Source organism: Ovis aries, chromosome 15, assembly GCF_016772045.2.
Source record: "Ovis aries strain OAR_USU_Benz2616 breed Rambouillet chromosome 15, ARS-UI_Ramb_v3.0, whole genome shotgun sequence".
Taxonomy (NCBI): Eukaryota; Metazoa; Chordata; class Mammalia; order Artiodactyla; family Bovidae; genus Ovis; species Ovis aries.
In genome coordinates, this window is record NC_056068.1 from 65,763,254 (window position 1) to 65,786,485 (window position 23,232).

At 40.9% G+C, this 23,232-nt stretch overlaps 1 protein-coding gene across 2 annotated transcripts; it reads right to left on the bottom strand.

Moving 5' to 3' along the window:
- Positions 1–2,579: 2,579 nt before the first annotated feature.
- On the bottom strand, positions 2,580–22,633 carry TRAF6 (TNF receptor associated factor 6). 2 transcript variants are annotated; one of them, XM_042233367.1, is made up of 8 exons: positions 22,445–22,633; positions 17,540–17,634; positions 16,635–16,955; positions 12,500–12,650; positions 11,443–11,601; positions 9,994–10,065; positions 6,075–6,152; positions 2,580–4,719 (listed from the first exon to the last, which is right to left on the bottom strand). In XM_042233367.1, exons 2-8 carry the CDS (start codon positions 17,608–17,610, stop codon positions 3,850–3,852), a joined length of 1,722 nt encoding a protein of 573 aa, XP_042089301.1. In that variant the 5' UTR covers positions 17,611–17,634; positions 22,445–22,633; the 3' UTR covers positions 2,580–3,849. The 2 variants fall into 2 exon arrangements, with proteins under 2 accessions (XP_042089301.1, XP_014956597.1); XM_015101111.3 differs by lacking the exon at positions 17,540–17,634.
- Positions 22,634–23,232: the final 599 nt, after the last annotated feature.

Sequence of the window (23,232 nt, forward strand, 5' to 3'; positions counted from 1 at the left end):
ACTATCCTGAAACTTTGTTTAAGCAAAATGAGCCCCACGTACACTCTCACCAGAAAAATTAATTAGATAATTTATCAAGTGTGAAAACAACATCAGAATATTCTATACAATTGATCAAGGACTTTAAAATAATTGTTATAAAAAAACATTCCTTCAGGCAAAATAATTAAGTCTGAAATTCAACAGGACAGATTTACACGTTTAAAACTAGTGTAAAGTAAGGACTACAATTCCAGCTATAATGCAAATATCACATTTCCCCAGAGTTTAAAACAACTCGCTTAAAGCTGTTCAATTATTTTAGCAGTGCAATTTTAAGAGAAACGAAACTTGAACAAGTCTCATTAAAAGTAGCACTCTTAAGTGATAAAGCAAATGCAAACAAATGCTATTTGTGAATTCTAGGTAGTGACCACTGTAAAATTTTTTCAATAATTCTGCATTTTTGAGAAATTTCATAGTAAAGTGCTGGGGGAGAGAAGTAAATCACCAAACAATCCCCCAATATCTAGTCCTTACCAGAAAACATTTCATGACAAATAACTTACCATAAAATGGTGAACTTCAACGTTCATGATCGTGAGTGTGTGCTCTGCGCCAGGCAGGGCGTCAAGTCTAGGGTTTCTGCCTTGGACAGAACCTTGCCCTGCTGCTCATTGCTGACATGCCCCTCAGAGCTCAAGTGGAAGTGCTTATGTGCTTTCAGGACCACTGATTGCATCTCTTTCCTGGAATACAGAAATCCACCTGCCCTTTTTCTCTATTTAGCTTTTATCCTGAAATCTAGGAGACAGTTGGGGAGCTGCAATCAGCAGAGACAAGGAAGCTCTAAGAGGAGGTTCTCCCTCTGAGAGACAGCACGGCGGCTGTGCTTTGCAGACTTCCCAGGAAATGGAGGGAATGCACGGACCTTCAGAGCCTCCAGCCCTGAGAGGAGCGGACTGTTCCCCTCACCACTCCTGTCCCATAGGCAGGGCCAGTGTCCTGCTGCCAACGCCCCTTGAAAGGAGCACGTCTCCTTTCTCCGCGTGTTCCCCATCCAGGATTACTTTCCCGCATTTTATGAAATTTTATAACAAATGGAATTGCAAGGAGAGGAGGAAAAAGCTTCAAAACTATTGCTTCTTTTTCATTTCCTCTAGGCACTGCACTGCTTAGGTATTTATGGAACGGTATCACAAAAACACCTGATGGTAGTTCACACAAAACAATGATAATTTAATTGAGGCAAAACAAGAATAGCAGTTACTGAATTAAGGAAAGATATTTCAAAATCTTAAGTTAGAAAAATCTAATAATTAAGAACATTTTCTGGTCACCAAAGACTTGAGGATTCCCTGGGCAGATGGAAGACAGCAACTGCTCCCCTCTGAGGAGGGTGTACTCTACCCACATGGATGCTGTTGGTTTATCTAAGACTTACGGTAAATAAAAACAGTAATGAAGGACAATTTTATAATTCTATACCTGCCACAAAAACTAATTGCTAGAGAGCATCCAATGCGTTAGTCCGTCATTAGGGGAAAAAATCCTCAATCTTCATCCTATTTCAGGGCTTCCCAGGTAGCGCAGTGGTATAGAATCCACCTGCTGATGCAGTAGACGCAGAAGGCCTGGGTTCAATCTGAGTCAGGAAGATCCCCTGGAGAAGGAAATGGCAACCCATTCCAGTATTCTTGCCTGGGAAATCCCATGGACAGAGGAGCTTGGTGGACTATCCTCCATGAGGTCATAGAGTTGGCCACAACTGAGCGGCTGCACACGCATGCATTTAGTCCCCCCATCATTCTGCAGAACAGCCAGAAACTGTCATTGCTGCAACACCTAAAGAACAGGTTGAAAAAAAAAAAAAAACCCACCAAACTACCAGTCAGCATGCTGACTTGTTTTCCAATAACAAAGGGTACGACCTGCAAGTTTCGCTGAACACTGGGCTGGATATCTCTGGGAAAAGCAGAAATTATTTTTAACAATTTCCAAAAATTAATGTTAAAAGGTTAATAAAACAGATACACAGCCCAGATACTTGTAGGTCAGCTGGGTCCAAACCAGCATGTTTCAGAGTGGGACTGGAGGGTTGAAAAATGAAAGGAAGAGATCCACTTTCCAGCTAAGTTTTGATTCTGAGCTGGAGTCAACAAAACCGTCTATGTGGAAAGACAGTCTGATCATTACTCTTATCCCACATTCACAAGGAATGACGAGTATATAGTAAGTGGCAGGTTTATTACAAAATGCCAAATGTTGGGAGTTTAAAAAAATTGTTCAAAGTAAAAGGAGACCCTAAATTGATACTAAATTGAAGTACTACGTCAGCAAAAAATACACCAATTTTTTTACTGGCAAAATCCTTTTGTAATTACTGTCAACATTCTGCTGGTTAGAACTTCATTTCTTAAAACAGAATTTTATGGTTGGCACGGACCTTAGAAATATCTAATCCAACTCCTTCTGGGAAACCTGAAGCTAGGATAAGCTGAAGTGAGGTAAAAACCTGTTTTTGTTTCGATTTAAGGCTCCCAAGTTAGTAGAAAAAAAAAATAACATAACCAAAGGAGGAAATGACTCACCTCGGTACCTAATGCACATACATACTTTTAATAGAAATTTGACCAGGAAGCTTTTAAATATTATTTCCTTTTTTTGTTAGGGTTGAATGTTTTGTGGCAGCATGTAACTTTTTTTTCTCTGAGAAAAGGACAGTTTATTGTAGAAAAAAATGTCTAACAGGTAAGCTGCACAAAGAAGAAAATAAGTCATCAAAAAGCAGCAGCTTTCCTTCAGGCTTTCTTTCACCTGTGCAGCAAGAACAACTTTATTGTTTTACATGTACCTTGACAGGTACTTATTTTTGGACAACAATCACAGGAACAGCAGTGTTCAAAAGAGCTGAAAATTTCTGGGCTCAAACCGCTTTTCTCACCACCAATGAGCTGCCACACTGGCTGACTAGGCGAGACATTTAAACTTTCTATGTTGGTGATTAATTCTCCTTTAAGTTGTTTCATTCTACCTTGCTTACTATTTCCTTTAGGCTACAATGTAGCATTTCTCCAGAGTTAGAACTCAGAACCATGTGAATCTCCTTGTTCCAGACCTAGCTGCTGCTGCTCCTGCCAAGTCGCTTCAGTCGTGTCCGACTCTGTGCAACCCCGTAGACGGCAGCCCACCAGGCTCCCCCGTCCCTGGGATTCTCCAGCCAAGAACACTGGAGTGGGTTGCCATTTCCTTCTCCAATGCATGAAAGTGAAAAGTGAAAGGGAAGTCACTCAGTCGTGTCCGACTCTTCATGACCCCATGGACTGCAGCCACCAGGCTCCTCCGTCCATGGGATTTTCCAGGCAAGAGTACTGGAGTGTGGTGCCATTGCCTTCTCCACTAGGTAACAAAGAAACATGGAAGGGCTGTGTAATTCACTCTGTCTGGAACAGACAAAAAAAAGGATGTATAGCCTAACACCTAGCAGCTGGTTTTCACATGGTTCTGAGTTCTAACTCTGGAGAAATGCTACATTGTAGCCTAAAGGAAATAGTAAGCAAGGTAGAATGAAACAACTTAAAGGAGAATTATTTGATAGACAACAGTCACATTTAATAAGTAAGGTTATATTTAGGGTTTAAAGTAGTCTCTGAATATGCTTAATAACACCCTGGAGGAAAAACCAGGGTGAATGAGAACTTAAGCTTTCAAGGATTTTGGCTCAAATCCCCTGAAATCTATAGGAAGTCAAATAAAATTCACTCGTATTATATCTTTCCCATTGTTTTTTTTTGTTTGTACATTATTATTGAAAACAGGGTAAGTTTGCTCCAGATGTCTTTTGTTGTTTCTTGAACAAATCAGGGGATGCTATATCCCTGAGTCAGTACTCCGTGGCTGAAAACCCTCCCTCCGAAGACTGCCCATGTCGAAGCGGGTGGAGACCTCACAGCGTACTAATAACGTGTCATCCTTGATGAAGGTTCTTTGTCTGAGGGCTTCCAGATGCATAAAAGTCACGTAGCCAAAACCCTTGGGGTTCCGGGGGATGGTGGGTCTCTGAAAGGCCAGGAGCTCTGGTTTGGCGTCCATTATTTCTTCGTGGTTTTGCCTCACAGCTGCTTCAGACTGATCTAGGATTGTAAGGCGGATCGTTCCCTGGAAGGGCCAAGGCAGGTGGCTGTCGTACTCCCCTTGCATCGTGTGGACAAAGAGGGATATGTAGTTGGCACAGCGCTGAGCGCTCGGCAGCTGCAGGTGCAGGCGCATGCACAGCTTGTAGCCGGGTTTGCCAGTATAGAATCCGGGGCTGTGAATGACAACGGGTTTCTCCTCTTCTTGCGATTTCAAGTGCATCCCAAAGTTGCCAATCTTCCAGATGTAAATCCCATTGCACTGCTGTGCTTCTATTTCAGCAACTTTGTCCTCAAGGGTTCGAATAGTTCGCTTGAGCTCGCTCACATACATGCTCTGGGTTTCCATTTTCGCAGTCAGTTCCCGGATTTGATGGTCTTGTCTTACAAGGCGACCCTCTAACTGTTGAATGGTTTCTTGGAAATTGTGGACTTCTGAGTGACGCCCAGAGGAAGGCCGGGTGGGAGGGACAGAGTCATACGGAGGCATGGTGCACTGAGGTGCGGGAGCCACTGCGAGGCTTAAAGTCTGAACAGCCTGGGCCATCATTCTCATATGCGACTGGGTGTTCTCTTGCAGGTGGCGTGCCAAGTGATTCCTCTGCATCTGAAAATCAAGCACAGGCCTCAGGTTAGGAACAGAGATGTGAGGACTAGGAAAGGGACCTAGCCAAGTCAAATAAAAGGTTCTGGTCACATCATCACTTTCCTCAGTCCCCTACGACCTTCTTTGACTGCATCAGATTCTCCATCCAGAGAAATGATCTTGCCTCTTCATTTCCTGAAAAACTGAGAGGCTATCTGTTGAATATCCATTCAGGTTTCACTCAGACAAACCTCCTCCCACTTGTAAAAGTATCAGGATCTATGCCCGTCCTCTTTGGACTCAGAGCTGACCCTCCTCTTATCCTAAACTAATGCTTCACCTGGGCTCCAAGTGGCATCCATCACTTTTCACCTCCTCAGAAGGTTTTGTTTAGCCATCTCCTTTCTCCTTTATCTTCAAACATTCTCTCCTCTTAACCCTTCTCCTCAGAACAGATTTATTAAAGTCTTTCCTGTTAAAAAAAAAACCGGGGTGCGGGGGGAGCAACCCCTTTATTGATCTTGTGTCTCCCTCAAGCTAATACCATTTTCTTCCTCTTCCTTTTATAACCAAGAGTCATCCACCTGCACTGTCTCCAACCCTGCACTTAATTTTACAAATCTACTGCAAAGTGGAATCTTCCCTGTCTTCCTATTTTTCTAAGATCATCAAGAATAGCTTAATTGTTATATGAAAAAAACATAACAATTCTATTGTGAGGGTAATTCAAGTACATTATAGAAAGAAAGGGTAGATGATCAAATAGAAAATAAGCTATCTGTTATCTCACCTACCATGAACATTTTGATATATTTTAAGTCTTTCTCTCTATGCACACAAGCCACACAAGATTTTCCCATCAAGTGTAATCATACTATACACTCTTTGCTCATTTAAGTTATTAAATGCATACTTACTGTAAAAAAAAACAAACAAAAAAACAAAACAAAAAACCTCATATAAAGGCACAGCAGAAAAGCCAAAGTGTACTCACCCTCTCCAGAAAGACTGACTTACCATACACACTGCTGTCTCTCAGGTACCTGACAAAACTGCTCACTAGGTCTTAAACTCATGCCAGAGATCATAACAATACTTATTCCTTGCCTGTTTCACCAGCATCTGAGACTGTTCATTCATGGCTCCTTTCCTGGGCTACTTCTCTTTCCAGTACACTCCACGCAATCCCAATCACACCTCCCACTGAAATCACCAACTACTTCCCCAAATCAATATTCTGAGTCCCAATTTCTCTTTGGAGCTAAAGACCACATAAACAACGTGTCAGCCATCTCCAATTCCACTGTTATCCTCTACCACACTATATAACTTAATTTTCTTGATCTATATTTGAGAATTAAAAAAAAACAACTTACCTTTTCATGGCAACCAAAAGCACTGAATGTGCACGGAACTGGGGCTGTGGGACAGTCTAGATCATAGTGATTGGGCATCTGAAAACCAAAGCAAAGGCTGAGAAATGTTTTTCCCTGCATTTAATATTCTAGTTGACAAGATCATACTCAAAATAAAGAATAACTCTCCATCTAAACAAGATTATATTGTCTATGGCTGCTTTTGTTACAACGGGTGAGCTGAGCAGCTGACACAGAAACCAGGTAGCCCACAAAGATTAAAATGATATTTACTTCCGAAAGTCACAGAGAAAGGAAATATCAACATCTCATTCTGTGCCCCCAAATCACTCAAAATCCATTCTGAGAACATGAGTTTATTCCTATCGTTGGAGAACCGGCACCCTCTAGCGGCATTTTAAAGAAAAAGCACCTTCTGAGGTCATCCTCAACGCAACTGCAGCACTCACTGAGGTCCATGCCACTGCTTCATTCAGCTCGCTTCAGTCCCTCGCTCGTGTCTGACTCTGGGACCCCGTGGACTGGAGCACACCAGGTTTCCCTGTCCTTCACTAGTTTCCACAATTTGCTCAAACTCATGTCTACTGAGTTGGTGATGCCATCCAACCATCTGGTACTCTGTCGTCCCCTTCTCCTGCCTTCAATCTTCCACAGCATCAGGGTCTTTCCTAATGAGTCAGCTCTTTGCATCAGGTGGCCAAAGTATTGGAGCTTCAGCTTCAGCATCAATCCTTCCAATGAATATTCAGGGTTGATTTCCTTTAGGATTGACTGACTTGATCTCCTTGCAGTCCAAGGGACTCTCTAGAGTTTTCTCCAGTACCACAGTTCAAAAGCATCAATTCTTTGGCGCTCAGCTTTCCTTATGGTCCAACTCTCAGGCCCGTGATGAGGGACCAGTAAACTGTGTACATCAGAGCCACTGACTACACCCTGTGCTTCCCTCATGACCACCTTTCATAGCTTGTTATCTTCTGTTAACCTGCGCATACTCTGACTACAACGGGGAGACCCAGATGTTAGAAGACACTTTAAGCACCTAAGTTTTAAAGAAAGTCTCAGCTTTTAATTTGGGGACTCCAAAAAAACATTCTTTAAGGTAAGATTCATTACGCAGAATTATGTTTTTTGAAAGTGGTACGAAATTTCCGGTAAAAAAATTTAGTTTAGCTATAATCTCAGATGACCTAACAATATACTGGGCTGCACCTAATGGAAGTTTTTGGCTTAATTCTCACTTATGACTTGAGTAATACTGCTATGTTATTTGTATTTGTCTTTTACAAGATTGTTGTTTCTTGCAATGACCAAATATGTAACTAAATCTCCAATGAAAATAATGATGACTAGGCATCTTGAACTGGAGGAGGAAACAGCAACCCATGTGACCCTTCAGAAACAACATCAGCGATCACTTATTCCAACCTTCACTTCACATAGTCTGTAACAGTGGTCAGCAAAGCCGTCTCTGAAGGGCCATGGAGTAAATAGTTTCAGCCTCGTAAGCCCTATGGGGTCTGGCATGTGCGTGTGTGTGAAGTCGCTTCATTGCGTCTGACTCTGTGCGACCCTTTGGATTGCAGCCCACCAGGCGCCTCTGTCCATGGGATTCTCCAGGTAAGAATACTGGAGTGGGTTGCCATGCCCTCCTCCAGAGAATCTTTCCAACCCAGAGACTGAACCCAGGTCTCGTATGCAGGTTCTTTACCACTAGCTTCATTTAGGAAGCCCATGGACTCTGTCACAAGTACTCAACTCTACCACTGCAGTACAAAACCAGCCACACACAAGACCCAAATGCACGGGCAGGGCTGTGTTCCAACGAAACTTATTTTAAAAAGGCAGGTAGCAGTCAGATTTAGCTGGTGGGCTGGTTTACTAATCCCTAACTCAGAATGTCAACTTTCTTATCAGAGATCAGCGTGCAAGACAATCGCACAGTCAGAGTCAAAATCTAGGTTTTTTGACTCTAAACCTAGCATTTTTTCCTACATTAAGTTTTACTTCTGCTAGGTTTTAGATGTGCTTTCCTTTAAACATCAAAACAAAGCAAAAAAGAAAAACCAAGTAGGTGAGAGTTCATAAGCAAAAAGAAGTTTAACACCTGCAAATTAAGGCCCTGTTGGAAAAAAAACTAAAGGACTCTGTTAACACATGAATGGAAAAATTTAGTTGAGGGACAGGTTTTGCTTTTCCTACTTAGTAAGGTAATCAATTATGATCTCTGGGTTTGCAGATTTCATGGGTATATAAATATTTAGTGACTAATATTCATATTCTGTGGGTAAACTCTCCAAATGTCAGAAGATAGCAACCAGATGGAACTTTCCTTTCTCTATTAATAATAAAAATGAATAGTTTTCTATTACAACTACTTCTGATGATGCCCCATCAGGGGTCTACAGACAACTGAACAGAGGGGCTACAGATCCTGGAATCTCCCAACACGCCTCAGGGGCCATGGCAATAAATAACCTTCTGCTACAGACTTGTTTCCTTCTATTTCTTTTTTTAAAGTGGTTTCTGGATACCTAAGATCCTTATTTCACAATCTAAAGATGTATTTCTTATAAAGTTTTTTGTTCTTTAAATGGGCATTTTTAATTATTTTTACCTCAAAATTACTCGGCTTTGTTTGGAACTTTTATGAATATACATAAACACAGATATTATGTTAATGATTTAGGAATTTTAAGTACTTATGACTGAATACTTTGTTCTTTCTGAAAGTATTATATCAATATATCAGAAAAAAACTCAAGTTTTCTAAAAAATTGAAATATAGTGGATTTACAATATTATATTAGTTTCAAGTAGATAGCAAAGTGATTCAGTTACATATATATTTATATTTTTCGGATTACTTTCCATTATAGGTTGCTACAATGTACTGAATATAGTTCCCCAGTGTGCTATGTATATACTTGTTGCTTGTCTATTTTATGTATAGTAGTTCGTATCTGTTAATTCAACACACCTAATTTATCCTTCCCCATTTTTCTTCTTCTTCTGTAACCCTAAGTTTGTTTTTTATCGCTGGGCCTGTTTTTTGTACACAGATCCACTGGCATCGTTTCTGGACCCTTTATGTGTGTGGTGACGTGTAGCCTGTGTCTTTGTCTGACCTGCTCCACTTGGTGTGCGATCCCCCGGGTGCATCCATGCCGCTGCAAACGGCAGCACTCCATTCTTTCCTGTGGCTGCTGCCATGCTTCAGTCGCTCAGGCGTATCTGACTCTGCGACCCCATGGACTGAGTAATAGTCTAACGTCTGTATACATACACCACATCTTCTTACACCCATCATCTGTTGACGGGCATTTAGTTTGTTTCTAAGTCTTGCCTGCTGTGAATCAAGTAGCTATGAACACTGGGGGGCATGAACCTTTGCTTTCTTTTTCTGTGCTACATGGTGTGGCTTGCGGGATCTTAGTTCCCCCAACCAAGAGTTGAATCCAGACCCTTGGCAGTGCAAGTGTGGAGTCCTAACCACTGGACTGCCAGGAATTCCCCATGTGCCTTTTCAGATTACGACTTTTCATCTCTGGGGGCTATATGCCCATGAGTGGGATTACGAGATCACACAGCAGTCCTACTTTTATTGTGTTAAGGAACCTCCATGCTGTTTTCCACAGTGGCTGCACCAATTTACATTCTCACCAACAGTGTAGGAGGGTTCCTTTTTCCCCACACCCTCTTGAAAATTTATTATTTGTAGACTTTCAAACGACAGCCATTCTGACTGGTGTGAAGGGACAACTGATTGTGACTTTGATTTGCATTTAAAACTCACAAAGCTTTAACTCTTCTTCAATCTGCATTCCTTTTGCCTTATTGATTTAAATTTTCAATTAAAGACCTAATTCACTTCTTTAATCTATTTATGGAAACATTGGTTTATGAAAGAGAATCACTATACCTGTTCTCTGATGAGCATGGTATTGCAGTATTCACAGATGACATTTGCCAAAGGACAGTTCTGCTCATGAATCTAAATTTTATTGGCGAAATATAAGAAAAAACATGAGAAAAGCTAAAAACAACCTATTTTTATAAAAAGCAATATTCTTCACTATGAATAAATTAGGGACACTGGTGTGTATAAAATAAAAATGTGAGAATAATCTATAATGGTTATTTTCTCTCCCTTTGCCAGTGAAGAAATGAGATTCATCTCACCTTCCAGCTCTTTGAAAGAATATGATAGTATGCAAAAGAGAATCTTTTAAATCACTTTTTAAAAACCTAATTGAAAGTCATAGAGCATCTGTGACTGTTTGGACATCATTCATCAATACTATAATTCTCCAAAGACCTCTTTTCAAAAATTTCCAGCAGCAGCAAGATGATTTAATTAAAACTCTTATCAGGAGGGTAAAGAACAGAAGCATGATTGGGGCAGGTGGCCTAGGTTCTTGAAGGCCCCAGAAAAATGAGCGTTGTTTTCTAGAATACAATAAATTTAAGAAATAACCAACCCTCCTGGTTAGGCCCATTTTTACTGAAGTTTAAGACACCCATTTGCTATAATTATGCCTCAGACTTCACTGTTTTTAGCAAGTTAGCTGACACTGTCTGAATAATTAATCAACTTAATAAGCATAATACGCTTGATCTCATAAGTAGGGACATTACCAAGATGAATCTGCAAGAAATAAAGCCTAAGGAAATATCTTGATAGTAAAAAGAACATAAATTGCACATACATTATTTTAGTAAAAAGGACATAGGATGGGGATATAGGATCTAGGATCTCTGTGCTGGCCTTCCCATTGATAGTATTTATATAGAATCACTTAATGTGTCTATAAATGGAAAAGATGTTCTATCATCATGATGCTGGCAGGTGCCATGGAGTTTCTTTTAAAAAACAAACATTTTAATTGAAGTATAACTTAAGTACAGAAAAGTCAATTCATTGTATGTGTACAGCTCAATGAATTATCACCAAAGCAGCATACTTTGTGGGATTTAATTTAATCTCCTCAAAGTTTCAACAACTCATTCTCTTTTTTAAAGAGAAAAATGTACCTCTTATACAGCAACTATTTGTCTCTAATCCAAAACTGGTTATTAAAATTCACATAGGGAAACAGATCAGCACATACTTTCCTAGAAGATTTTGTTACTTGTATCTACAGTGGTTAAGGAGCAGAAATAATGCTTTCTAAGAAAGAGACAAAAATATAAACCCTACATTCATTTACTAAAATGGTTTACTTAACTTACTTTCTTAAAACTCAGTCTTCTCACAATTGATAACACAGACTCAGGACTAGATTAACATCTTCATCTCTGCTAACTCCTTCCACTGTACATTAAAAAAATAAAACAGTAGTTGAATCAACAAATCCAACTTAGTACATACCTCTTTATCTTCAAATGCCATTAATACAGCACAGTTCTCACAAGGAACCTGTCTCCTTGGACACTCCTTGAGAATATGAAAATTAAGGTGGCATTTCTGGAAGAGACGCTGGCATTGTGGACAACTCATAAGAGCAAACTCACAGTGTGCTTGATGCTCCTATGAAGAAAAATAAATAAGCAGTATTTGCCAGTCCTTGAGAAATTTCCTAAATATATTCTAAGAACATACTGTTCTCTTCTACAGAATTGGCTACTGAACTTACTTTGTGTAGTACATACCACAGAACCACAATATGAAGGCTTTAATGGATTTTTTTTTCAAATAATGGTTGTGAATTGAAAGTTTATACAAAGGACTTGACTTCTCAGGTTCATTTATCTAATTAGGGAAGAGGGTTGGAAAGAAGCAGATTTTCTCATTGTCAATTTAGTGCTGTGTCCAAAAGACCATTCTTTCAAAAGAAGCTAAGGGGGTAAGCTACATGTATATTTTAAATGCTTAATTTCAAATGGAACTTAAGCAATATTTAACTTCTCATAAAAACCACCACACTAAGGATTGATTAACTTAAAAACAAATTCTTTTATCTGGTGGCTTCAGTTCATCTTAAGCTATAGGAGAACTCCATTTACTTCAAAATAAAATTAATAATTTAGAAAACTAGAGAAAAAAGTATGATGAGGGAGCTAAGATGATGACTATGTGGGGCTTGGTGCTTATTTCAAAATGAGAGAAATGAAGATATGGGATTAAAACGTGAGACATTTAAAATGCTCTTCAGTTTCATTGCAGATAAAGTTCACCCAAAAGACTTTTAGAAGAATACTCATTTATTTTTTATTATCACAGGGTGTAAAGCCAGAGTAGATGGAAAAAGAAATTTCTGGCTTCTACTTATATTTATACTCAATAATGAAAGGGTTGGTGTTAATTCAGTAAGAATTTACTAGCCAATCACTATATGCTAAGCAGTGGCAATATCCAGATGGACAAAGTCCCTGTTCTCCAGGAACTTCTTGCATAAATGCACATGGCTAAAAAATAACTTTAATACCTCAAGATGCCTCAGTTCCATCTTGTGCAAACAACCTTCATTTGGACATTTCACCATCAGAGAAAGAATCTCTCGTTTTGCGAAATTGTCAGGAAATAGTTGATTTTCTAGAAGTATTTCATTGTCAACTGGACATTTGTGACCTGCATCCCTAAAAGAAACAAATACATTATTCAGCAGATTTAAAACCAACATTCACCTTAGAAAATACAAGATAATAATACATCATATATAAATTCTTCATATATTATTTCCTATAGAAAATAAATGCATTGTATTGCATAATATCACCAAAATAAACTGTCCTTTTATGGACAGTTTATGAACCAGTCTTGCCTGTGTTCTGACAGCAGCCATTTAACATACTAGGGAGATGCAACTAAATATATGCTGCTCAGAATACACTAATAACATGTCTACAGTTATTAGTCATAAGTAAAAATTAAACCCATTAGCAGTAACCCCATGAGGCCACATTTTTAAGGTTTACTCTGAAAGTCATCAACATTGGCTCATGGACAACACCAGTTTCTTGTATCTTTGTGTCATGGGTACAATGCAGTTGGGAGTTAAAAGGACCTCTATCTCCTGCTTCCCAATGGTTTATTCTGTCCAATGATGGGAAAAACTATCCCCAAGAAGCTTGGGTGTCTGTCATTCCCCTTTCACTTTTTGTGATGTTTCAATCTTCACTCACAAAACATGGCAGGTCAGGGAGGCTACAGAGCACCCATCACTCAGACACTGGTTGTGCACTTCCTATGTGTAAAGCAACAGTGGTGGTTCCTGTGGCAGGTAAAGGTGCTGAAAATAAGCTGTGCTGTCAAACGTCTCAGAACTAGAAATGGTGTGACACAGTCATTGTTTATGGGGCCGCTCTCAGATTGCATGATGTTATTATTACACTGTCAAATATCTTTTTGAGAAGCAGGGACATAAACAAATTTACTGAAATATATTCCCCAAACCTAGATGATTGGGTGTTTAAGAGAAAGTAAGAAGAACCTTTCAAAGTGAACTGAAAATAATTATCCACTGCATAAGCAATCACTCCAAAAGAATATGGAATTGGATTGAGATGTCTTTTGATGCTCTGAATGATTATACTGATGAGAAACTCCCGAGGTGTTCCTTAAGAACATTAAAGTCAAAGTTAGTGGTCATTTCTAGTTTAGAAGGAGATCGAAAAAAAGAAAAAAGGCCTCAACTTCCTTTTGTGGGTTTTACTTCCTTTTCAGATCACTGTTCCACTACTTTCATGAATATCTTGCTATTAAAAAACTGCTAAAGATTAGTTACCTTCCTGGGCATGTGTGACACTGGTAAAATACTGTACCCTTTCACCTACAGAAAAAGCAACAATTCATTATGTGCTCTTGATTCAATCGAAATATAGTATAAATTAAAAATCATTATAAACAGAAAAAAAAAAAAAAAGATAAGCCTTTAACACTCTCACGCACACCCTAAGCCAGTGGTCTCAGCTGGGACAACTCTGAGCCCCAGGGGACATCTGGCAATGTCTGGAGATGCTCTGGGTCTCACAACTGCAGAAGTGGGCCTATTTTCACCACCCAGTGAGCAGAGGTCAAGGATGCAGTTAAGCATCCTATAACACCCAGGACATTCTTCCACAACTAAGAACCACCTAGCTCAAACTGCTGATAGTGTGGAGGGTGAGAAAACCAACCCTAAAGAGACACTGGCAATTCACCACTGGTTAACAAAATTTTCTCTAAAACTGAAGTGAGACACATGCTCCCTTTTAATTTAAATTAAGCCAATTCCCAAGTATGGATGAGGTTACCACAAATTCAAATTTTATAGAAAAGTCTAGCTAGACTCACAAAAGAAAAAAGAGGGTTGAAATAAATAAAATCAGAATGAAAGAGGAGACATTACAATTGATACCACAGATGCAAAGAGACTCATGTGAACAAGTACATGGCGACAAATTTGACAACCTAAAAGAAATGGATAAATTCCAAGAAACATACAACCTCCAAGACTGAATCATAAAGAAACAGAAAATCTGAACAGACTAGATTACCAGTAAGGAGAGTGAATCAGTAATCAAAAACCTTCCAACAAACAAAAGTCTAGAAGCAGATGGTTTCACTAGTGAATGCCATCAAACATTTAAAGGAGAATACCAATCCTCTTCAAACTCTTCCAAAGAAAAACAGAAGAGGAAAGAACATTTCCAAACTCCTTTTACGAGGCAAGCATTACCGACACCAAACCAGATAAGGGATGCCACAAGAAAAAAATAATTTATTTAAAGGTCAAAAGAAAAACTTACAAGATGAGTGAATGGCCAGATAACCTACTTAAAAATGATCTCACCAATGTAAGTAGATGCTTATTAGCTGAAAAACCTAAAATTCCTCTACTTCTTCCATTTTTTGGTCTTGTACAGAACTCCTAAAAATGTTCCCATCTACTTTTGAATAATAGAAAACTGTATTTCTTAGACGAATTTTATTCTTTTGTGGAAATCCCATATACTTTCATTCAGTTGAAGCAATCATGACTTACTGAGCACCTACTATGTATCAGCACTTAGGAAATATCAAGAAATAAAGTCCTCAATCCCTGTTCTCAAGGAGCTTATCTTTCGGGGGGGTAAGCAGACAAGAAGCACATAAATTATCTGTATTTTTAAAGATGAAAAGTGCTGAAGAAAAAACGTACTTAAGGGAGAAAGGGGGAATATGGGGAGATGAGGGGGAAGGCATGCTGTGGTATAAACAGGGAGGCCAGGGTACCTACAAGAAGGTAAGATTGGAGCAGCAATAAGGGAGTAAAGTGCATTGACTAAGCAATTAGCTGATAAGATGCAGAGAGAACAGCTATAGCCAACTACACAAGGCAAGAGCACACTTGGCAAATTCAAGAACAGAAAAGAGTGAACAGGTGGAGGGAACGGAGTCTAATAGAAAGGTGGTCAGACATGACTTAGTGACTGAACAACGACAAGATAAATGTATGGACCCGTTATATGAGGTCTTACAAGGGCTTTGGCGTGTACTGCCAGATGACCGGCTGCAATGTTTGGAGCAGAGATAACATCATCTTACGTATCTCACCAGGTTTGTTCTGGCTGCTATATCAAGAACAGTCTGGAAGCAGGCAAGGGCAGCAGCAGGGCAGCCTGCAAGAGCGCTGATGGGGATTCAGCAGCAGGGAGGCAGTGAGGAGACAATGAATGTTGGCAGAGGCATCGATCAGTGTTGTTCTGTCACAAAGTCACGTCCGACTCTGCAACCCCATGGACTGCGGCCTGCCAGCCTCCTCTGTCCCAACAATACTGGACTGGGTTGCCATTTCTTTCTCCAGGGGATCGTCTCATTTTAGGGATCGAACTCAAGTCTCCTGTATCTCCTGCACTGGCATGCAGACTCTTTATCACTGAGCCACCAAGGAAGCCCTGTCAATCAACGCCTTAGGTGAAAGTGAAAGTCGCTCAGTCATGTCCCACTCTTTGTGACCCCATGGACTATACAATACATGGAATTCTCCAGGTCAGAATAGTGCAGTGGGTAGCCTTTCTCCAAGGGATCTTCCCAACCCAGGGATCGAACCCAGGTCTCACGCATTGCAGTTAGAGTCTTTACCAGCTGAGCCACCAAGGAAGCCCCCTGCATTGGCATATGGATTCTTTATCACTGAGCCACCAGGGAAGTCCCATCAATCAATACCTTAAAAAAAGTGGTTATTTTACAGTGGTCCATAGGCCTCAGGTAGCAGACAAAAATGTAATGTGGCTAAAATGAGAATAATGATTACTTACAGAGTCAGCATTATTTGTACTGTCGAGATGATATTCTAGATGCATCATCATTTAAGGTACTTTTTATATTATTTTCTTAAAGCTTCAAGACACACTCCACACTATAATATGACTGCTTTAAGTGGAAGGAGCTACTTATTGTTTCTAAGAGTCACAGAGGGAAGGAGATAGTAATTACCTTTCACGCTACAGTAAAAATTGGAATAAGAATGTAAACTTCTCCCTTTTCTGTCCACTGTTCTTTTCCCTGAGGCAGCTTTTTATAAATGTGCAAGATTATTCTGTGTAATAATGTTCCATTTGGTTGTTACAGCATTTGATTCATGCTTTACGCTCACGTACCTTATTGATTTGATGATGCAGGCTTTGCAGAACCTGTGGCCGCAAGGTGTCTGCACTGCTTCCCGCAAAGCCATCAAGCAAATGGGGCACTCGTACTTGCTTTCCAGGGGTGGGTCAAATTCCACGTCGTACCCCTGGATCTCTTCCATAAAGGAGCTGGAGAGAGTCACCGTGCTGGCCGCCCCGCTCACACTGTCGTCTTTTGCTGCGGTCCCACAGGCGCTGGCGGCCATGGCGGCGCAGCAGTCGCTCTCGGACTGGCTGGATCCGCAGCTGTTTTCACAGTGTAGCAGACTCATAGTAACGCGATCATCAACTGCTCTGTAGACACAGCAAGGAAAAAAAATCCCTTAACATATATTCACACACACACGTATATATCATAGCTATCTATGCAAGCCACCTTTTAATGGCTATATTAATACATTAGCTATGTTAATATCATTTACAGAAAACTTTCAAAGTTTTTTTTAGCTTTGCCTCATAAATGTACTATTTTACAAGTTAAGAAATTCGTGAGCCAGTAGAAAGCTGCAATATAAGGTTAACAGGAGAAAAATACCTCAGTTGTAATAATTAGCATAATTATCTATTTAAATGTCTGTTTTCTACGACTGGAGTTTCAAGAATTTTTGTTTCCTCGGTACTTAGCATGAGCTCTTTCACCTATCAGCTGTTCATTAAGCAGTTGAAATGAACTTAGTTATGCTGCTGAGTTCCTTCAAGTATTCAGAGCTGAAGGCCACAGTACGACAGGCAGGCAGTGCAAAGACAACCAGTGCAGGAGGGATCAGAGGAGCATGAGAAACTATTAGCTATGTGATTTAGGGTGATGTAACCATTTGGATATCAGTTTCCTCCTCTAGACCGAAAATTCTATTGGGTACAGCTGACCCATGAACAACCTGGTGTAAGGGGTGCCAACCCCCACACGATAAAAAATCCAAGCTGGCCCTCTGTTCTCAGAGTTCCACATTCTTGAAGTCAACAACCACAGATCCTGTACCGGAAAAAAAAAAAAAAAAAAAAAAAAAGCATGTAAGTGGACCTGTGCAGTTCAAACCTGTGTTATTCAAGGGATCAACTGTACCTCCAAATGTTCAGTGTGGCAATTTCTATTACACAGGAAGAACAGAATTTAAAAGCATATTATCTGTACGTCCCCATGCCCTCAGTCAAGTGACTATGTTTCATTATTAATGACTGGAAAAAAAAATGAGGTTTTGTTTGCCTATGGAAAACTATGGCTTTCATGGGTAGGAAGGATGCCTTCAAATTCAAACCATTACTGGAATTTACAAGTTAACAAGTTAAGGTCTAAAAGCAATTCAGTCTAGTTAACCAGGTCCCTCCTGTAGATAATTACGTGGAAGGAAAATTCTCAGTTTATGTGCCAGATTTACCGCTAACCCTTGAACAACATGGGGGTTAGGGGCGCTGACCCCCACGCAGGTAAAAATCCACATACGAGTCTGTGTCAGTATATACCCACTTATGCAACCAACCTCTGATGACATAATGCTGTAGTATTTATTGGGAAAAAAATCCACCTATAGGTGGATTCATGCAGTTCAAACCTGTGTTCAAGTATCAACCGGAGTTCTAGAAAACAGAATGTAACTCTCCGGCCAATGTTGTAGACAATGTATCCTAAGCCTGTCTCATTTCTATATAAAAATCCTGTCTGCCTCCATGACAAACAGTGGACTAAGACAGTAATCCTCAATCTTTTTACCATGATAGAGATCTTTATTTTCCTTCTCAGAAATCCCAAGAACCATCTGATGAGCACCTACAAAGGATGAAACAGTATTCTGGCTGGAGAGGCAATACCATGAACTGGTGAAGAGCTTAGTGCTAGAATGGGATGATGCGAGTTTAACGTCCGTCTCCATTATTTGGTGTATGCCCTGGGCAAATGACATAACCTTTCTGTGCTTCAGTTTCCTCATCTGTAAATGGGGATAACAAAAGAATCCACCTCAGAATTTGATTGCTGCTGCTGCTGCTGCTGCTGCTAAGTCGCTTCAGTCGTGTCCGACTCTGTGCGACCCCAGAGACGGCAGCCCACCAGGCCCCTGGGATTCTCTAGGCAAGAACACTGGAGTGGGTTGCCATTTCCTTCTCCACAGAATTTGATTAAGTGTATTAATATGTGCAAAACACTTAGAACTGTGCTTCGAAGTAAAATCAGTTACCCTGTGTGGCTCCATAAGAGTTATTTTATTTAACAATTTCATTGTTCCCCCTTCCCACTTGTCAAAGGGAAAACTCTGAATCTTTAAAAGGCTAAGCAACGTGCCAAGGATTAACCAACTAATAAGAAACAGGGTTAGGATCAGAACTCGAGATCACCTGACCCCAGAGCCCGTGCAATTTGTACTAGCCTATAGTTGTCTCTATTTTGACAACTTTGTCTCTCAAGCTGCATTAAAACTCTTCCCAATTATTTTTATGACACTAGACTAAGATGCTGACAACAGCTTCTATTAAACATGAGCTGTTTAATGAAACATGAGCTGTCCAGTGCTATTAGGTTGGGTTGATAGAATTCTAAAAAATCAGTAAAGAAAGGCTGGTGTTTTGTTTCATTTTTTTAGTTTTGATATAATATCTTCAAAGAGTTAAAAACAGTTCAAGAAGCCTTGTTATACGTAATGCACATTCCTAGGGAAGGCTGTACAGTTGATGAGAAGAAAGGAAAGGCAAGATAATGGAAACAAACAGAATTAGCCTTTACACCTGTGCTCCAGGAGGGGGTAAAAGGGCCCCGTTACACCCTCCAAATCTGAGGACAGATGACACTGTGATGCTGTACTCGGGTTTATATCCTTTGTTTTTATTTCCCCATATAAATTTTTGTTGGAGAAAGAAATGGCAACCCACTCCAGTATTCTTCCCTGGAGAATCCCATGAACAAAGGAGCCTGGCAGACTATAGTCCATGGGGTCTCAATAGTTGGACACGACTTAGCAACTACACACACACACACTTTTGTGTTTAATTACTATTTTAGGTAAATTTCTTAGAAGTAGAGTTATTAGCTCAGGTATATAACTTTTTATGATTTCTTATAGATGATGCTGGTTATCCAACATGAGCTACATTTTGATACACAATATCAAAGACTTTCTAATTCCCACTCCCAAGAGTAGATTAAGTATGAGAGAACACATTTTATATACCTTTGATAATTCCAGGTATAGTTACTTTTTGAAACTTTATTCATTTTTTTTAAGTAAAATCACTTTTGAGAAATTAATGTTTGTTGGGTTATACAGCATATATCAAAGTGCCAGCCAGAAGACAAAAGCAAAAGTCACTGAGCCAAGTCTACTTTCTCTGCCCAAATGCCTAGTTAAAATTTAGTTTATTGGATAGTCTATATACTGCCCTCTTGCTGTCCAGTTCAAAAGACTTGGAAGGTTGAAAGAGACCTTTTATAGCAAATATGTTACTAAGAAAATCTGTCCAGTCAGTCACAATTCCTTAAAAAGAATTCCACTGCAGGAATGCAGTGTTAAGATATGAAAGTGAGCATGTCTTAAAAATCTAATTGCCACTACTTTTCAAGCTTTTAAGAATACAGAAGCTTTACACCTTTCAAATAAATTTTAGGTAGTCACTGTGTCTACAGGATATAGTCCCATGTAACTATATTGCAAAGGGAAAATTAAGCTAAGGCAGTATTTTGAGTGCCGTTCAGTATTTTTAGGTTTACTCTTTCTTCCTGGCAAGTTAAAACAATTTTTCCCTTTGCTTTTTGGGATTGTGATGACTTAAATGAAAATCATTTTCCTAACTACAAGGAGTAACTGTTTTAATTAACACCGATGAAAAAAATAGTGCTTACAGTCAGCTACAGGAGTGAATGGAAGATGACCTGGCAACCAAGTAGAAAATATTATGTTCTATTAGGATTTTTTTTTTTAACCTCACATGGTGCCTCAGGTATCCACTGCATGAGATGCTACAGAGGTAGGCTTGGCTCTTCATAAGCTAAAATAGAGTTAACAGATATTCTTACAGCCTCTTTTCTATTCTAACATTTAGAATTCATGGGGCTTTCTACATGAATTAATACAAGAGACAGTACAAAGTTCATGGTTCCTTAGTAGGTTAAGAGTTTCATGAATAATTCCCTTTTTGTGAACCTAGTAAGCACTGCATTAATTAAATATTGTAGGATGTAGGATGTAACTTATTCTGACTGCAAAATGAATATTGAAAATAGCCTTATAAGAAATCATAGCTTACATTCCCCTATTAGCATGGGTGTGTATAGTAGTCTAAAGAGTATACTGTTAAACATCTTGTGGGAGGGGGAGTAGGGTGATGCACAAAAATTTGTTTCTCTAAGATCTACAGATGCTAGGAAGAGAAACCCACCAAGCTAAAGAAATCAATGTTATATCTTGAAATGGTCAATTTTAAGTCAACAGAAATTCGTTCATAGTTAAACATGTAACTCACATAAAGTAAAACTGTGTTAATACAAAACACTGAGAAATCACCTCTAATTTGCTATTAGCTTTAGAAACAAGAACTATTACCAGGTCTTTAAAATATATTCCTAAAATTGCAAAGACCTGCAAAAGTGTTGCAATGGCCAAGAAGTGCTGGCCCAAAGAGTCAACTGCTATGCCTTATTCTGGAACACACATTTGAAGGGCATTCCCCTTTCTAGGCACTATTTGTTCTCCAAGAGGCAAAGATTTGAACAACAACTTTCAAAATCTAAGAGGCCACAAATTTATCAGGTATTCAAATCTGTCACAGAAAAGCCCTCAAGTTACCATTCTGAAACACTGCTGTATGCAGCGCGTGCAGGTTCAAACTCTGATTTTCCCACTGGCAGCAAGTGCCAAGTGCCGGAGACACAGTCCTTCCTTGAGTCATGAAAGGGGCCACAACGTCCTCACCCCATCCCCCGCCTTAAGATCAGAAAAGCCCCTTCTCCCTTCCCTAGCAATCACAAGTGGATGGATAAAAGGCCTGTGGCCAGATTCTCAAGGCCAACACTCAGAAAGTTTTTCTTGTTTCTATGCCTATGTACAGCAAGGCATTTAGTAAATTACTCTCCCGAGAAACCAGAGAAAACACGCAGATATTACAGGTTCAAGCCGCTAAAACTTGTAGGTACTTTCTGTTCACTCAAGACAGTCCTAACTCTCAGCTGGAGTTCCCCTGAAGCCAAATACTAGGAACAGCTTTATCAACCCAGCGTCAGGAACAATCTTTAGAACTCCCAAGTGCAGGCGCGGGGGAGGAAACATTCGTGTCAGCTGAATTAAAAAAAAAAAAAAAAAAAGCTTGCTGCCTGGGAAGTCTACCGAGTTCAACACGGAGCCTCGAAATAGCTTTCCCATGACAGCGACAGAGGGAGTCGCTACGGACTTCAGAGGGATTTTTTTTTTTTTTTTTAAAGCTGGTTAACATCCGAGCGACGGGAAAATCCAGGAGACGATTTCCTCTTCTGGGAAGGGAATGCGCCGAGTGGGGCAGGTCGGGCGGAGGAAGCTGGCGCGCGACTCCCGCTGGGGGACGGAGTGACTCGGAGAGGAGGTGCCCGCAGGCCGGCGGAGCAGAGGGGACAGGGGGCGGGGTCCCCAACCTGTAGGAGCCCAGGGGAGAGGAGGCGGCGTCCCCAGCCCTTGGGAAGCGAGGGGACAGGGGCGGCAATCCCACCCCGTCAGAAGCCAGGGGACAGGGGCAGCGACCCCAACCCGTGGGAAGCGAGAGGAGAGAAGGAGACGTCCCAGCTCGTGGGGAGCGAGGCCGCGACCTCCAAGAGCCGTCAGAAGACTCACCGTTCGGGTTCGCTGGGCCGCCGACTCCACCCGGCCGCACGACTCCGCTCGACCACGGCGCCAGGAGAGGAAGGCGCCGCGCTCCGCGCCGAAGTGGCCGGAAAGCCAGTCTCCTAACTTGAAGGCTGCCACTGCTACCTCCCCTGGGCGGCCGGAGCCCGAGCCCCAGAGGTGGACACCCCTACTTCCGCCTTCTCTGCTCGCAGGGGGAGCGAGGGGCGGGGAGCGGGCGGGGGAGGAGACAGAGGGGCCGAGCCGCGCGGGGGCGTCCCCTGGCGGCGGTCCTCCACGCGAGCGCGCTGTGGCGCAGGCGCGAGGCGGCCCGTCCCGCGCTCTCCCGCTGTGCTTCTGTCCCTCCGTGGTGGGAATCCCACCCGGGTTTTTTACACCGCAGTCCTGAACTCTGTGTGTGTGTGTGTGTGTGTGTGTGTGTGTGTGTGTGTGTGAACTGGGGTGTGTGTTCCTGAACTGGTGTGTGTGCGCTGAGTGTGTGTGTGTGTGAATTGAGGTGTGTGTGTGTTTTCCTGAACTGGTGTGTGTGTGTGTGTCTGTGAACTGGGGTGTGTGTTCCTGAAGTGGTGTGTGTGTGTACTGGTGTGTGTGTATAGCAGCAGTAGCAGTAATTCCACGCTGTTCTTATAGTTTAATTACCTATCCAAGCAGGAGAGATATGCCAACTCAAGGAAATCACTCGACCTTCGAGAATTCTTAAATCCTTCCCTGACTCCACCGGACTTGCCAAGGAAGTTTTCATCAAAAGTAGAACCCTCTTATTACCTTCCCCTTCA